General features: G+C 44.3%; 2 protein-coding genes across 7 annotated transcripts in view; one reads left to right on the forward strand and one right to left on the reverse strand.

The window, feature by feature from the left end:
- Positions 1-471, reverse strand: part of LOC308115497 (glypican-5-like) — a gene marked incomplete at both ends in the record, with an annotated part of 47,590 nt that extends 47,119 nt beyond the window's left edge. Inside the window, one exon of the mRNA XM_080473054.1 lies at positions 466-471. Within this exon, the coding sequence (XP_080329180.1) occupies positions 466-471 (6 nt within the window). The remainder of the gene's footprint in view (positions 1-465) is intronic.
- Positions 472-1,536: 1,065 nt separating this feature from the next.
- Positions 1,537-12,310, forward strand: LOC308116041 (nuclear autoantigenic sperm protein-like). 6 transcript variants are annotated; one of them, XM_080474000.1, is made up of 14 exons: positions 1,555-1,755; positions 4,599-4,634; positions 4,718-4,831; positions 5,545-5,625; positions 5,715-5,821; positions 6,561-6,655; positions 6,733-6,800; positions 6,873-6,946; positions 8,353-8,541; positions 9,391-9,563; positions 10,973-11,053; positions 11,142-11,225; positions 11,369-11,488; positions 12,139-12,310. In XM_080474000.1, the coding sequence occupies exons 1-14, from the start codon at positions 1,718-1,720 to the stop codon at positions 12,160-12,162; spliced, it is 1,284 nt and encodes a 427-aa protein (XP_080330126.1). In that variant the 5' UTR covers positions 1,555-1,717; the 3' UTR covers positions 12,163-12,310. The 6 variants fall into 6 exon arrangements, with proteins under 6 accessions (XP_080330128.1, XP_080330127.1, XP_080330126.1 ...); XM_080473999.1 differs by having other exon boundaries at positions 12,183-12,309; XM_080474004.1 differs by having other exon boundaries at positions 1,744-2,035.
- Positions 12,311-13,189: the final 879 nt, after the last annotated feature.

Here is a 13,189-nt window from a genome sequence, read left to right on the forward strand (position 1 = left end):
AGTGCCCTTCTTGTCAAGTTTTTTTAAATTTATTTATTCATGTTGTAAAATAATATTTTAAATAAATAGCATAACCTCTTTGGACTGTGGCGTCACCTGGCCTGACCTCTGACCTCGGTTCAAATGTCTTGATATAATAGTTGTGACTTGAGTTGGATGAGGTGAGTCAACATGTGAAATCGATGATTTAATAACGATAATCGAACAAAGAAATAACCATCATCACACATACGTCCTTAGCTTGTGCTTCTGGGGAGAGGATTTTCTATACAAACTGATGATCTTGGAGTAAAAACCTGAATAAGATGATGGTTTAGTTTCAGTGGTTCCACAGACTCAGAGTTTGTATTTACAATCTGATCCCTCCTCAGCCCAGCAGCAGTCACATGAATGACCTTTTATTTCCATTTTCCTGTTAATAATTACTCGACTGCCAAATACCTCCAGTGCCTTTTTATTTCTTACCTCCATACCTGCGGCTTTAAATAGTTTTGCACATATTAACTTATTTTGCACACTTACCTCCACAGTCATACTCCGTCCCTGGTATAGTGTATATTGCAATATGTTTCACTGCAGGGGGTTTATCTTTTTCTGGAGAAGGTATATTGTACATTTGGATTCTTTTTACATCTCTGCTGCTGTAATAAATAAATGTCCTCATTGTGGGATGAATAAAGTACAATCTAATTGAATCTCCCTCGTTGCTTTCAAACTAGCCTCAAAGCCATGCAGTCAGGGTGGGGTTCTAAAAACACCCATAATGCAACAGCGATAGGAGCTATAGGAGAGCTGTTTTGGCTTTATGTTGAAACTTTACTAGTTTTCTGTCGTAATTGTTTGCTTTGCTGAAAATATAGACATTTTCATCATCTACACCCTCTTTTTAATTTTGTTTTAAAGGAGTGGTGGTATTGTCTTAGCATCCAGTCTCCCTCACATTGTCTTTAAAACAATTCTTAAAATTTACAAGGAAAAAATAATAATAAATTCAGTGATACTACCTGTGTTTGTCTTGTATTGCTTTTTATGTTGTATTTGTAACTGTTGTGAGGCGACCTTGAGAGGTGTGAAAGGTGCCTATATATGAAATGCATGATTGTTATTTTTATTATTCCAGAACAAAAAACAGCGCTGTGCTTTGTGGCTGGGGATCAATAAAGGAAGATTCTACAACCTTAGCAAGGAAACATGTGGTTTCCAGTGATGACTCCCTTAAAGTTTAAATTTAAAGATTGCTATAGCTCTATTTTATCGGTCCACTCATGATGAATGAAGCCCTGTCCACTACAGTGATGACCAAACGAAGCTTCGTGAACCACTGTCTTTATTTTCTAGAGCCACTAGATGGCGCTGTCTGTTCAACAAATGCTTGAAGCCTCCATCGTCGAACCCATAGCGCCATCAGGTGGAGTCAGAAAATAAAGAAAGTGATCCATTTGGCCATCACTCCTCCTTCCAAGTCGAAACGTCTGGGTTAAGAAGGTCTGTTTTCCTACGGGCAGTGAACGCGTCACGGCGCCGCGGCCCCTTTAAGAACACTCTCCCGCGTCTGAATTCAAGCGGAAGCAGAAACCCCTCCCTTCGCCTAAATATACCCGCGCTCACCGAAAACCTCAGTACGTCCAGGTGCGACTCCTTTCACCCCGGAACGCCCCCCCACCCCCCCCCCGCCCCCCGCTGAGTGTTTCCGCACCGTGTCCTCCGTCCGGTGAGAATGCCCGGGGGAAAGCCCGCCACGTCCGGCTCCCAGAGGTAAGAGGTCGGCGTCAGACGCGGCGATGCGCGGCTAGCATGTAGCTCCACAGCGCGGCTAATCGCGTCGCTGCCCCGAGGCAGCGGTCCGCTACGTCACCGTGTGGCCGCGCACGTATGCGGTTCGGCGATAGTTGCTCGATATGACGTCAGTCAGGTCGGTGATCGACCAGCTGCTGCCGTGCTCGCGCAGGGTGCTAACAACAACAACAACAACACACCGGGGCGGAGCCACAAGTCAGGGTAGCTCGTGAGCAGGACTCACCTGGCGGCCGGCTGGGTCAGTAGAAGATGCTCCGCTCATGTTTACGGTCACGTAACAAAACAAAACAAAGGTCCAGGTGTCAGGATCTGCTGCCTTCTGACCACAAGTCTGGAAGTATGACGGTGTCATCAGTGTTTATGTTTCTAACTATTATTTTATATATTTATCTTTACCATCAAAATCACTCTTTGAACTTTAAACTTCTCCTCCTGTTCTCCTGTTCACCTCCTCCTCCTGTTCTCCTCCTCCTCCTGTTCTCCTCCTGTTCTCCTCCTCCTGTTCACCTCCTCCTCCTGTTCACCTCCTCCTGTTCTCCTCCTCCTCCTGTTCACCTCCTCCTCCTGTTCCTCCTGTTCTCCTCCTCCTCCTCCTGTTCACCTCCTCCTCCTGTTCCTCCTGTTCTCCTCCTCCTCCTCCTGTTCACCTCCTCCTCCTCCTCCTCCTGGTCTGGTCGGTCCAGAAACCTTCAGTATTCTAAGTTTCTAGCTCCTCCTTGATTTTCCTCATTTGAATATTGGATCATAGGAGCTGCATTCAGAATCTGCTGTGTCTGTGTGAGCTGGACTGGCTCCGCCCACACATGCCCATCTTGGGAAGAGGAGGAAGTACTTCCTCTCGTGGTGCCATGTGCCAGAGCAGAGCTGCCTAATTGGGGGAGGAGTCAAAGGGAGGGCCTACCTTGATTGTGATTGGCTATACATACATATATATATATATATATATATATATATATATATTATACATTCGGGCGATACGGCAGAAATATCACCTTTTTTTGTAATAAATTCATGAGGATTTTTTCCTGATTCTTGTTTATATTGATTTTTGAGATTAAAGTTTCTGAACAAAGCGATCAAACTAAATCCTGATGAAAACAGCCTCAACAAGAAAACAGACAATTTAAGCCAAAGAATCTTTCTGAATATATTTAGATTTATATAATTTGTGCAATTTTGCCAATGTGCACAAATAATGTAAACATACTATAAGGTGAACAACAACACTTAAAGTGACACTTAGAGTTTTATATTTATATCTAATGTCATTAAGCTAAGATTTAGTTAATGTTATTAAGGCTGGTTAAATTTAATTAAAATGTTATTACGCCTTGTTATATTTATATATTTAATGTTATTAAGTCAGGTTATATTTAATTTAAATGTTATTAAGCCAGGTTATATTTATATATTTAATGTTATTAAGCCAGGTTATATTTATTATAAAAGTTATTAAGCCAGGTTATATTTATATATTTAATGTTATAAGGCCAGGTTATATTTATTATAAAAGTTATTAAGCCAGGTTATATTTATATATTTAATGTTATTAAGCCAGGTTTTATGTAGTTAAGCCAGGTTATGTGTAGTTAAGCCAGGTTATATTTATATATTTAATGTTATTAAGCCAGGTTTTATGTTGTTAAGCCAGGTTATATTTATATATTTAATGTTATTAAGCCAGGTTATATGTAGTTAAGCCAGGTTATGTGTAGTTAAGCCAGGTTATATTTATATATTTAATGTTATTAAGCCAGGTTTTATGTTGTTAAGCCAGGTTATATTTATATATTTAATGTTATTAAGCCAGGTTTTATGTTGTTAAGCCAGGTTATATGTAGTTAAGCCAGGTTATGTGTAGTTAAGCCAGGTTATATGTAGTTAAACCAGGTTATATGTAGTTAAGCCAGGTTATATGTAGTTAAGCCAGGTTATATGTAGTTAAGCCAGGTTATGTGTAGTTAAGCCAGGTTATATGTAGTTAAGCCAGGTTATATGTAGTTAAGCCAGGTTATATGTAGTTAAGCCAGGTTATATGTAGTTAAACCAGGTTATATGTAGTTAAGCCAGGTTATATGTAGTTAAACCAGGTTATATGTAGTTAAGCCAGGTTATATGTAGTTAAGCCAGGTTATATGTAGTTAAACCAGGTTATATGTAGTTAAGCCAGGTTATATTTATATATTTAATGTTATTAAGCCAGGTTATATGTAGTTAAGCCAGGTTATATGTAGTTAAGCCAGGTTATATGTAGTTAAACCAGGTTATATGTAGTTAAGCCAGGTTATATGTAGTTAAGCCAGGTTATATGTAGTTAAACCAGGTTATATGTAGTTAAGCCAGGTTATATGTAGTTAAGCCAGGTTATATGTAGTTAAGCCAGGTTATATGTAGTTAAGCCAGGTTATATGTAGTTAAGCCAGGTTATATGTAGTTAAACCAGGTTATATGTAGTTAAGCCAGGTTATATCCTGGCAGTTTGTCTCTGTTGAGGAAACCTGAGTTGGTTTTTAAAGAACATCTAAGAACTCTGTTCTCTTTGTCCTCCATGTTCTAGGTGTTTTGTTCTATAAGGTTTTTTATACTAAACCTGTTTCCTCCTTTATTAGTTTGAACTATGTTGTTTACTTTTATTTCTATTATTTGTATTTTTTTATCGATTTCATAAAGTGTGAATTGAGCACTGAACATTTTCTTTCACCGTATTCATTTTATTGTGAAGGACTTTGGTCCGTTACATTGAGCTGCTCTATGACTAAAGCTTCTTGCTGGAGTTAAAGTGAAGCTCTGCCTTGTTGCAGCGAGGAGGAGAAGCCGTGCTCGTCCTCAGCAGACAGGTGAGTCTCCACCAGGTAGGGAGGAAGTTCAGCTGCTGTGTGTCTTAACGTTTACAGGAGTCTCCCGTCTCCCTCCGTTGTAGCTCCGGCAACGTGATGGAAGAGGCGAAGAAGCTGATCGGCACGGGGAACCGCCATCTTGTGATGCGAGACGTGGTCTCTGCCGTCGGCGTCTTCCAGAATGCCTGCGGCATGTTGTGAGTCGTCTTACTGCCTCTTGGAGTCGTTGAAGAAAGACGGCTTCTCTTTTATGTCACTTTTCCACTCGTACCTCCTCGACTCGCCTTTCAGGCTTTTCCTCTACGTGTTAGTCCTGCTTCCTGGTACTTTCCTAGTACCTGGTACTTTCCTAGTTCCAAGTACTGTTGCTGTAGAACTGGTTCCCCTGTTAACTGGTGACCTTCTTCCTCCAGCGTCTCCTTTCCACAGCAGATGTTAAAAACCCGACCAGAACCCGTAGCTGTCCCGGAGAACGCTGTTTAACCACATTTCATTACAGTTTAAAGTATCGTAGCGTTTGTTTGTCTTATTTTGACGTCAGCTGCTGCTGGCAGAAGTCACCAGTTAACAGGGGCACCAGTGAAACCGAAACACCGGACAGTGAAGCACCATCCTAACGAGCCACAGTTTGTAATATTGATAATCTGAGCTGATATCCAACACAGAGCCGCTCCACTTCAGGAGGTACTGATTCTATCGGGGATTATTACCCGACGGGGAAAAGCTCTGATGACCCCGCCCACTTGACTCCGCCCACTTGACTCCACGGTCGAACTATATTGAATTGGAAAACTAATAAAGCCGAGCAGGTACTAGTGGAAAAGCGCCATTAGTGATTAACTGTTCCTTTTCTAATTGATTGACCTGAACCCCCCCCCCCCCCCCCTCCTCCCACCCTCCACCCCCACAGGGCGGCCAGGTACGGGGACATTGCTAATGAATGTGGTGAGGCGTTCTTCCTGTGTGGGAAATCTCTCCTGGAGCTCGCCAGGTGTGTTGAAACACGGGAAGATGCTGCTCTGAGCTCCAGAGTGACCGTCGTTAAACTGAGCTTCATCTTCCTGTTTCTGTTGTGGACAGGATGGAGAACGGCGTCCTCGGCAATGCGCTGGAGAGGATCCCAGAGGAAACGGAGCCGGAGGCGGAGCCCAGCAACGCCGCTGCTGAGACGGCCAATAACATTGATGGTTGGGGCGCCACGATTTCAAACTCATAAGTTTATTTCTTGTGGAATTGATTCCAGTTTGTTGATTAGCGCCTCACAGAGGCAGAGTGCAGGAGGACCAGCAGGTTGAGGTTTCTGAGAGACCAGCGGTCAGGAAGCGGCCAAAGGGGAAAACGCTGACTCAGCTAAAGCTGATCTGCCACCTGAGCATCAATTCAGGTCCATTGTAAAGGTGCAGTCTCCAGTCAAGGTTCCTTTTTGTTCCGGGGAGAAGTTCCATCCTGCAGGTGGCGCTGTCTGGATCCTGGTTCCTGTTTAGAAGTGGATGGAGTTGGGCGACACTGGTGGAGATGTTAAATTCACGCTTCCCTGCAGGCGTCTAAGCAGTACTGAATCTATAAATCTGCTTTTAATCCCTTTTTAAAAAGAAAAAGAAAAACGTCTCTGAGACATTGGAGGTCTGACATGTTGCCGCCATACGTCAGTTTGTTTTCCGCTCTATTGTGTTTAAATGTCGATGCTGCAAAGCCAGAAATGTTCAGGAAGCCGTTAGCGCCGACTCAGCAGCCCGGAGAGAAACCGTCAGCCTCGTGTAGGGAGAAAACTGATTCTGGAAACTTTGTGTGACGTGAGCTGCAGCTTCAATAACGTCGGGGTTTTGAAATCTGTTCCAGGTCGTCTGTAAAAGGTCCAATCCAACCTGTAGGAGCATCTTATTCTGAAATGTCTTAACTTCAATTTGTTTCTGGCTTCAAACCCAGACGAGGCAGACGAAGAGGTAGAGGAAGAGGACGATGACGAAGATGATGACGACGACGAGGATGAAGATGATGGAGAAGAAAATGGACAAAACAAAGTGACCCTTTAATAAAAGCACTTAATGGAACTTCAAAATAAAATAAAAAGGGCTAAATGGCTTTGACCTTTTTCCAGGAGGATGAAGTCGGGAATCTGCAGTTGGCCTGGGAGATGCTGGAGGTGGCGAAGGTCATCTACGAGAGGTGAAGAGCAGCGGGCGGAGGCTTTGTGTGGCTGGTGGAGGACCTGCTCACCATGCTTGGTTCCCTCTGCAGGAGAGAAGGTGAAGACGACCAGCTGATGGCGGCGCAGACCTACCTGAAGCTGGGAGAAGTCAGCACGGAGTCAGGTGTGTGCTTACCTTGGCTTACCAACGTTAGGCTGAGAAGGTTAATGTTTTCGTGTTTTTATTTCTTCTTCTTTACCAACCTCACCTAAAAACTCTTAACAGGAATTCCGGGAAGTCTTCAGGGACGCTTTGTCCTCGAGGACCCGTCCATTAGATTTCAGCACCTTAGCGACTAAACGTTTCCCAATAAATCCCCCAAAATGTTCCCGTACAAAGTGGATGAGATCAGAGGAGATCAGAGGAGATCAGCGTCTGTTGCCATGGAGACGCTCCCTGCTCAGCGTCTCACGGTGACGTAGCTACCTGAGCTAACTAGTTAGCATTGATATGAGCTAAAGGCTCCTCAGTCACTCAGGGAAGTAAAGTCTCTTAATCACATGAAGACAGTTACTCCTCCCTCGTATTGGTGGAAACCAGCAGAGCAGAAACCAGCAGAGCAGAAACCAACAGAGCAGATACCGGCAGAGCAGATACCGGCAGAGCAGATACCGGCAGAGCAGGAACCAGCAGAGCAGATACCAGCAGAGCAGATACCGGCAGAGCAGGAACCAGCAGAGCAGATACCGGCAGAGCAGGAACCAGCAGAGCAGATACCAGCAGAGCAGATACCGGCAGAGCAGGAACCAGCAGAGCAGATACCAGCAGAGCAGAAACCAGCAGAGCAGAAACCAGCAGAGCAGGAACCGGCAGAGCAGGAACCGGCAGAGCAGATACCGGCAGAGCAGATACCGGCAGAGCAGGAACCAGCAGAGCAGGAACCAGCAGAGCAGATACCGGCAGAGCAGGAACCAGCAGAGCAGGAACCAGCAGAGCAGGAACCAGCAGAGCAGGAACCGGCAGAGCAGGAACCAGCAGAGCAGAAACCAGCAGCCGCCGCGGCTGAAACTCCAGAGCCGCAATATGGAATAATGGTGTATTATGGAATAATGAGTTGAAAATGTATTGCATGATTACATATTGTACCATTATTACATAATGGTACAATATGTAATATGTAATAATGGCACAATATGTAATCATGTACCATGATTACATATTATTACATATTGTACCATGATTAAATATTATTACATATTGTACCATGATTACATATTGTACCATTATTAAATATTATTACATATTGTACCATGATTACATATTGTACCATTATTCCATAACGCAGAGCTACAAACCTGCTCACCCTTCACACCAAGCGAGAGGTTTAATCAAAGCTGCAGGTTTTCTTTGTTTTAGTTTTTAGTATTTGACCAACAGATACTACCTGCAGACTTGTACACATTCACCACGTTTACCGACGGGAGTTTGAGGATTTTGGTGGGAAAGTATAAAGTTACTGATTGAGAATCAGCCTTGATTTTATTGTAATCAGACGTAATGACTTTGTCACATGGTGTTTCCTCCGGCAGGAAACTACCCGCAGGCGCTGGAGGACTTCCAGGAGTGTCTGTCCCTGCAGCTGAAGCACCTGCCCCCCCACAGCCGCCTGCTGGCTGAGACCCACTACCACCTGGCCACCACCTTCTGCCTCATGGGGCAGTACAGCCAGGCCATCCAGCACTACAGCAGCTCCATCAAGGTCATCGAGGCCCGGATGGGTGAGGACTTCTTTCTTCTCTCGGGTGAATTTAACTGGACAGCAGGTGTTTGAAAGACCTGGTAAGACCTGGTTCTCACTGCAGGAACCGAGATCCGGTTCTGAAGTTCTGCTCACAGTGACTCAGGTCAAAGTGTTTCCATGTTAAAGCTCCAGTTCTGATGTTCCCCTCCAGTCCCAGGCCTCCATCATATGTGGAACCAATTCTGATGTTTATCTACATCGACTGCTTCGTCATCGACGTGTGACTGACGTCTCTGATAAGAGGAAGCGGCTCCGCCAGAATAAAAGCTGTGCTCTCTTCTCCCTCCTCCTCTTCTTCTTTCCTCCTCATGCTGTCTAGATTCTGTCGCTCTTATTTAACAACCTCTGGAAAATGAATCTACAGGCTGACCTGTGTTGCCAGATATGGAGGGTATCCCCCAGTTGAGGACCCAAACTCTCTTTTTACTTTATTTAGTTCAGCTGTGTGTTTATGACGTGTTCTTTATTACACATATAATAGTTTTAAGGTTTTAACATGATTCCTACACAGGCTGAGATTGGGGCTGGTTTTTATTGAGGTGTTTGGGTTTTACCTTGTTTGGGCTGAAACAGTGAGTCACATCTGGCAACCCTGGTGCTGAGCGGCGTGGCGGCCGTACTTAGTTCTGTCAGCAGCGTCTTCTGGACTCTGGAGCTGGAACCCTCGGGTCCGATCAGGCACACCGGGTTTAACGTTTACATAACGATCAGGCAGAGAAATCGTTTCCAGTGAAAAATGTGAATTGAGCATCCAGACCTGCAGTGGACGAACGGTTTCCACAACATGATGCAAAGTGTTTGACCCGCCGGGTTTTTGTGGCCGTAGCCATGCTGCAGGAGATGATCGACGCCGCAGAAGGAAGCGACGGCGCCACGAAGGAGAAGAACGAACTGGAAGAACTGAAGCTGCTTCTGCCCGACATCAGAGAAAAGGTGGAAGACGCCAAGGAGAGCCAGAGGACGGCGAGCGCCGCCTCCCAGGCCATCCAGCAGACTCTGGTGAGGGCGCCACCTATTGTCCACTGCAGGGCTCTGCAACCTTCAGCACCAAATCAGACATTGTCAGGATTTTGCACTTCTAATTGTCTGGAGCCTCAAAACAGTTCCTCTGAAATTAAGAAGGAACAACCCACCTTAAGAAAAGCTGTATAAAGCTGAGCTATATAAAGTTATATAAAGCTGAGCTATATAAAGTTATATAAAGCTGAGCTATATAAAGTTATATAAAGCTGAGCTGTATAAAGTTATATAAAGCTGTATAAAGCTGAGCTATATAAAGTTATATAAAGCTGAGCTGTATAAAGTTATATAAAGCTGAGCTGTATAAAGTTATATAAAGCTATATAAAGCTGAGCTATATAAAGTTATATAAAGCTGAGCTGTATAAAGTTATATAAAGCTGTATAAAGCTGAGCTATATAAAGTTATATAAAGCTGAGCTATATAAAGTTATATAAAGCTGTATAAAGCTGAGCTATATAAAGTTATATAAAGCTGTATAAAGCTGAGCTATATAAAGTTATATAAAGCTGAGCTATATAAAGCTATATAAAGATATATAAAGCTGAGGTTACATTCATTTTGAGCCGTTCCTACGATTTAGATCTATTTTTAGTTTTTGTGGCCATTTTTTTTGAGATTTTGCTTCTATATCTATTTTGCTGTTTATGTTAATCTGAACTAATCGTTGGAGCAGTTTGAGCTCTAATAGTATTTTTTTTTTTCTCCTTTATAATTTTTTTCTATTTAAGAATTTTTTTCTTTCCCCAAAAAATCGATATGAAGAATTTGAATACATTTTAGTTTGACAGTTTTTTTTGCAGTTTTACCTATTTTCTCAGTTTTTAGAAAATCCGTCTATATTCTGTCTGTTTTAGCGGTTTTTGGTTTGGGGACGACGCCGCTTTTAAAAATGGGTGTGGAATGCAAACTAAACTAGAGCTACACTCGGTAGAGCGCAGACCTTCACCAATGCCACTTTTGTTTGTGGAACCGAGTTAGCATCGCTAGCATTATAGCCGTTAGCCCATATCAGTGCTAACTGTCAGGTAGCTACATCACTGTGAGACTCCGAGCAGGGAGCGTCTCCATGGCAACAGCCGCTGATCTCCTTTGAGCTCCTCCATGAGGAGCCTCATCCACTTTGTATGGGAAAGTTTTTTCACAGTTTTTTGGGATTTATTCAGAAACGTTTGGTCGTTAACGTCTTAATCTCATGGATTGGTCCTTCATGACGACAAATCCCTGAAAATTTCATGCTATTCGGGTTAATGTGGTCAAATTCATACGTACGAGCCAATAAATACACGCAGAGGAGCCGCAGGTTGCAGACCCCCTGTAGAGTTTGATGGTTTCAACATGAGCTTGTGAAACGAGTCACTGCAGCCTTCGTCTCTCGGTGCCTGCAGGGCGGAGCCTCGACTTCGTCGGCGTTCCCGTGTGAAGACGGCGCCGCGTCTTCGTCGGCAGCGTTTCCGACCAGCAGCCAGGTGAGGAGAGACACCTGGCTGAGTTCTGACGTCTCACTGCCACGTCCACAAAACAATCCAGCTCATCCTGTTTTAAAAACCGTTTCAGGTCCCTGTGAAAGCACAACCTTCCTCTGAGAGCGCCTCGTCCTCCAAAACCGTGTCGGACATCTCCCACCTCGTCAGAAAAAAGGTTATTTCCTCTGGCGCTGCGGCGTTCTGCTCGTCTACTGACACCAAACTAAACTTCCCATTATTCTACATGCATGTGTAGATGTACACTGTGACTCTGTGCTTTCTGAGACCAGTGTGCTTCCTGTGCTTCTGTCTGAGCAGAAGGCCTCCGACACGCCGCTCAACCTCACTCACGCTAAAAGAGCCAAACGTGGAGCGGCGGATAATCGCAGCTCCGACTCTGGAGGCGGCGGCGGAGTCCAGGAGGAAACCACACACAAGGTGAGTGTCGACACTGATCAGAACTAAGAATCAGGACCAGAGGGAATACCGTATAGTTCCTAGTAGATCAAGCCTCGGGGGGGGGGGGGGGGGTCTATTGGGAACGTGCACAGCGAGTCGTTTAGACGATCAAGTTTTGAAAAAGACGACAAAATAGTGTCCGGTTTGTTGAAAGCCTCTAGAATATGTGTGCAGCAGAACCTAAAGCGATGGGACCCGATCAGAGTGGACAGAGAGGTTTTAACTGTTTACACGCCTGAGTGAGCAGACAGCCTGCCAGCAGGTGGCGCTATGCTGTGGCTCGTCTCACTTTATTACACCATCAGGTCAAACATCAGGCCAGAACCAGAACCAGAACCAGCCTGCTGATACAGGGATTCTAGCAGTTTATTTGGACATTTTGCTCCAGAATGTTTCATTAAAATTGACTTCCTGTTGAGATTGTGGTCATTTTCAGGACTAATTGTTTGAGCTTGCAGAATTCTAGACAGTTTCATGAGTACACCGTGTACTACCACAACAAAGAAACACTTTCAGGATGTAAAGCTTATTACAGCAAGATTTCACTGGTCGATGGAACCACGATGTTTGGTTCTGCAGGAATCTGTCCGTCTCAATCCCGTCAAAGACTTTGACTTTTATGTGCAAAGGAACTGTTTGAAGATGGCTGGTGAACTCTTCTTGCCCCCTCCAGGCGGCGGCGGACCCCTCAGCATGACGCCCTCCGGCCCTCAACACCTCTGCTTGTAAATAAGATCCATTCTCTCATTTCTTCAGTTTTCTATACTTGTCGTACACAAAATAAACAATTTGCCAATGTACCTTGGTGTTTGTCTCTGTGGAGTCGTGGCGATGGGTTAAAGAAACAAACTGCTTTTAGAAATCTATTGGCCACTAGTTTGGTTTTTAAAACTCAAAACTTCACCAACAAACATTTATTTATTGGTTTGTTTTGATCTATTTTACCAACTTTTTAGAAAAACTATTGATCCGAATTTCATGAAGTTTTCCACAGATGGTTCTGTGGAAGATTGAGAGCGATTGGGTCAAAGGTCACAAAGAGGACAAACGTTTTAATCTGATGTCAAACCAACGTCAAAATGTTCAGTTCAGTTCTCTCTCCTCTGATAGGTCACGTGATGCAGTGACATCATTACCCGGGTTAGGGGTTGGGGGTCAAAGGTCAGGGGTCGGGGGTCGGGTCAGACAGAAATTGTAAAAAGGGTGAACATCAGTGTCAAAAGTGATTTGATGAAGTAATTCAAACGAGCTGGACAGATGATGGAAGCAGTGGTGGATCAATAACCTGTAATCTATTGGTTTCCATGGTGACCAGGGGTCGGCGCTCTACCGAGTGTAGTTCTAGTTTTCCCAACTGCCCAGACAATGTTTAACATTTGTACCAATTCTGGAAAACTTTGATTTTTGTATTTCTTGTGTGTAGACGGTAAAAATAATCCCGTTCTGACATCATTAGGTCCTCGCCCACTAGCTTCCATGCTCTCGATGTTTACCAGCATGTTGTACTACTGTGTACTGTACTTTGTAAGGTACCACGATGAGGCTTTGAACAGTGCGGTGGTAGCGCTTCCCTCCCCGACAGGAAGCAGTAGACACGCCTCCATCGTGGCGGCGGCAGAGTGAAGCGTTGGTTCTGACCGGCTGGAACCGGCCGAGCGCCTGTTTCATCCACTGCTGCAG

This window comes from Lipophrys pholis (genome assembly GCF_963383615.2).
Source record: "Lipophrys pholis genome assembly, chromosome: 10".
NCBI lineage: Eukaryota > Metazoa > Chordata > Actinopteri > Blenniiformes > Blenniidae > Lipophrys > Lipophrys pholis.